We start from the raw sequence: 4,007 nt of genomic DNA on the forward strand, positions 1-4,007 counted from the left end.
TATATTCTCATTCATTTTCCGAACCGCCTTATCCTCACAAGGGTCGCGGTGGGTGCTGGAGCCTATCCCAGCTGTCTTCGGGCAGTAGGCAGGGGACACCCTGAATCGGTCGCCAGCCAATCACAGGGCACACAGAGACAAACAACCATCCATGCCCACACCCACACCTAGGGACAATTTAGAGTGTTCAGTCGGCCTGCCATGCATGTTTTTGGAATGTGGGAGGAAACCGGAGTACCCGAAGAAAACCCACGCAGGCCCGGGGAGAACATGCACACTCCACACAGGGGGGCCGGAGCTGGAATTGAACCCGGTACCTCTGCACTGTAAAGTCAACGTGCTAACCACTGGACTACCGGCCGCCTCACATACATATACAGTATATGTATATGTATAACAACACAAGAGACTAAATTGTCTCTTGTGTTGAAGTTTCTTCTCAAATTAATCTACATTTTTTTTCCCGGAATTTTCAGAAAAGTCCACGTTCATCTCTAATTTATGGATATGTTATTTATCTGTTGCATGTTCATGGGAATTTATTCATCCATTTGTGTCGCTCCTTATTTTTCTTGTGTGTTTCTCAGGGCAACGCCAGCTTGGACATTCAGAACGTCAACCAGCAGACAGCCTTACACCTGGCTGTAGAGCGTCAGCACACCCAGATTGTCAGAGTAAGACTGCACACTTGTTCTACCTCATTCCTCATGTGTTATCTGAAATGCAGTAAGTCACACTACAGTAATGCTATGCCAGAACATACTGTATATATCTTCTTGCATAAAATTTACAACACTGCCATCTTGTGGATTCAATAAAAAAGGGCCATTTAGAAGTACTGTGCAGTACTGTGCCAGGCGCAATGTGTAAACCCCCTTTATGGCATTTACGATGTATCGTTTGTTCCTCGACACGCTTGCACGGCAGCTGCTGGTGCGAGCCGAGGCCAAGCTAGATGTGCAGGACAAGGACGGGGACACGCCGCTCCACGAGGCATTGCGACACCACACGCTGTCCCAGTTGCGGCAACTCCAGGATATGCAGGACGTCAGCAAAGTGGAGCCTTGGGAGCCCTCCAAGAACACGGTATAGAGTCACGTTTTTTTGTTTTATTTTTTTAAATTACAGGTTCACCTCAATAAATTCAAATCTTATGAACAATTTGGTCTTTTGTTCTATACAAAGGACACTTTTTTGTGATTTTATTTTGGATCATTTGCTTAATACACATTAATAGCCAATAAAACCCCAGATGCACCATCTTGAGAAATGTTAATCCTGTATAAAACAATCAAAATGATTTTTAATGTGTAAAATAGGTACGGATTGACCTGAAAATTCTTTTCCCCTTTGTTTATCGATTCACTATATGAGTGTAACTTTTTGAATTGAAACGACTGAAATAAATAGACTTTTTGACATTCTAATTTGCTGAGATGAACCTAAAAGTGGTTTTCCTCGATCCTTTTTGTCAACATGCTCAAATACAGGCAGTGATTTCTTGGTCTTTCAAAGATCCAGTTGAAAGCAATATATTTTGAATAAACTGTCATATGCCCTGGTTACAGGTATAGTTCCACCTAAAAAAGGTCGCGAGGACTACTTAACAACTAGAACTTTACAATGACAAAAAAATTATTATTGGAGGGTGACAGTATATTACAGTCAAACTTCGGTTTTTGAACGTCTCTGTTCTCGACCAAATTGGCTTTTGACCAAAAATTTCGAGGTTTTTAATGCCTCGGATAACGACCGAATTTCGGTTCTCGAACAAACTGAGCGCACTTGAATGCGTCACTTGACTCCTCTCGCCTTCCTTACACGAGGAAGTGACGCTTCCTTGGGTAGACGAAGAAGTGCCGCTTCCTCGTGGAGCGTTCCATTGTGAACAGCCGTGTTCAATAAAGATTTTTTTTTTAAAAACAGTGTGGTTTCGGTTTTCGAACAAATCGGTTTTCGAACAGCCTTCTGGAACGGATTATGGTCGAAAAACGAGGTATGAATGTAGTTTGTAAACTTAAAATCTATTGATTAATGGCCTATTGCCATTTTACACGAAATATTACTTTTATATTTTGTATGAATGAATAATAGTCATTTTAAAATTCAGTATTATACAAAGTAAGATGTGAGTAATTTTTTACGTCAATTATATTTGTGTGCAAATGTATCTTTGTGGTGTTTGTAATGCCACTGAAAAAGATCGTAAGGGATGGGGAAAGTGTGTTAATAACCTTGGAAGAGGAAATGGAAGCGCGTGCCATGTTGATCATCTTGAGTGTGTCACACACAATAAGAGCACACATGGAGTGTCTCCAGTTTTAAAAATGGGTAACGGTCTCGGTATGCACATAGTGTATATCCCATTTTACTTCTTTTCCTCTTCTGTGACGCCTCACGCTCCTTCTCAGTACCCTTGGTCAAAGACGACAGGGGCCGAATCGAGGCGCCTGCACTCGGGTCGCTCTCACATGGCGCTCCCTTTCTCGAGATGAGAATTGAAATAGCTTCATTGGCTCCATGCTGACGACTGCCACACTGACTGAAGAATGGATGTTGAGATCATGAGATTTTCGATGTGGCGACCTGTGCCAGCAAGGCTTCTTAAAACATGTCTCTGAGTGGATAATTGCTGTTGATCTGACAGCACTCTGACATGGATCATCTGGTTCTGTCTACAATGGCTCACCGCCCGTTTGCTTGTCTGTCTCTCTGCAGTTAATCATGGGCTTAGGCACCCAGGGGGCGGAGAAGAAGAGCGCGGCATCCATTGCCTGTTTCCTGGCCGCCAATGGAGCCGACCTGACCATTCGTAACAAGAAGGGCCAATCCCCTCTGGACCTGTGCCCTGATCCCAGCCTCTGCAAGGCGCTGGCCAAATGCCATAAAGAGAAGAGCAGGTAACTGACCCATGAGCCAACTAGCGCACCACCCAACACTGTATCAGTGGGTCTCATTCACCAAGTCTTTTGTGACTTTGTTCTCGTTGGATTCAAGCAAATTGAAGAATGGTTGGTGTCGTCACATTAATCCCAATAATTAATTTTGACTGGAATATTGAAGTGAAATGGAATCACCCTTTTGGGAACAACATATGATGGAATGTGTAATATCAGTATAGTTTAAAATGCTATTGATAACAGTGTCATATTTTAAAATGAATGTTTTATGAATTGGTTACTAATTTTAAAGGCTGCAATGATGAAAAGTATCTTTTAAATGGCTAGATTAATGCCTATGAATAGGTTTTACAATGGGAAAAAAATCTAATCGTTTAATGATAAGTTATCGTTAAAAAATTGTAGTCAACGCAATACTAAACAAAAATAAGATTTGAATTGATTACTATGTATTCGTGTAATTTCTGGACAATAGACCGCATCTCATTAAAAGGCCCCCACAACTAAATTTCCCCATAAAAAACAATGTGTACTTATACCGGCCGCTTCGTATTATTAGCCGCGGGTTTCCACGCTATCATATGAGATATTCGCAAAGAAACGGGTCACGCAGATGGCTGTTTTAACACATTTATTTACCATGAACCCCGTAGCCCCTTTATTTCCCCAAACAATGCCGAACGCAGCTAGTTACACAGTCGTGTACCAAGACCTTTCTTAGACTCTTTGTCATCACGAGGCAAATTTGCCAATGAGCTTGTACCGTCTTCCTCATCACACAGCAGTGCAACCTGCCAAGGTGCAATCTGTGGCCCCTGCATGATCTGCGTGTGCACGCTTAGCAGATTGACCATCTTTCATCGATCGCTCACCGAAGTCAACTGCACGACACCGCATTTTGCTGCTGTAAATGCTCAAGTCTTGTCGAGGCCACACGCTAGCGATGACACTTACTTGATGATGATCTCTTCATTGTGTTCTATTTGTTTTTCATCTTTCCTTTGAGTTCCCTTTGGCGGTTGGCCTATACTTTTGATGCATTGCCGCCGATGGAAAGAAGGTGGCGATAATGCACAGAAAGTCCAAACACTTGGGGGTGGGGGGGGG

General features: G+C 42.7%; 1 protein-coding gene across 4 annotated transcripts in view; it reads left to right on the forward strand.

Annotated features, from left to right (window-relative positions):
• mib1 (MIB E3 ubiquitin protein ligase 1) overlaps nt 1-4,007 on the forward strand; it is an 87,415-nt gene that overhangs the window by 72,039 nt on the left and 11,369 nt on the right. For all 4 annotated transcript variants that reach the window (XM_019879004.1, XM_019879003.1, XM_019879005.1 and 1 more), the window contains exons 14-16: nt 588-674; nt 928-1,086; nt 2,719-2,900. In XM_019879004.1, the coding sequence (XP_019734563.1) occupies nt 588-674; nt 928-1,086; nt 2,719-2,900 (428 nt within the window). The remainder of the gene's footprint in view (nt 1-587; nt 675-927; nt 1,087-2,718; nt 2,901-4,007) is intronic.

The sequence above is a fragment of the Hippocampus comes genome, unplaced genomic scaffold (assembly GCF_001891065.2).
Source record: "Hippocampus comes isolate QL1 unplaced genomic scaffold, H_comes_QL1_v1.1 scaffold85, whole genome shotgun sequence".
Classification (NCBI taxonomy): domain Eukaryota; kingdom Metazoa; phylum Chordata; class Actinopteri; order Syngnathiformes; family Syngnathidae; genus Hippocampus; species Hippocampus comes.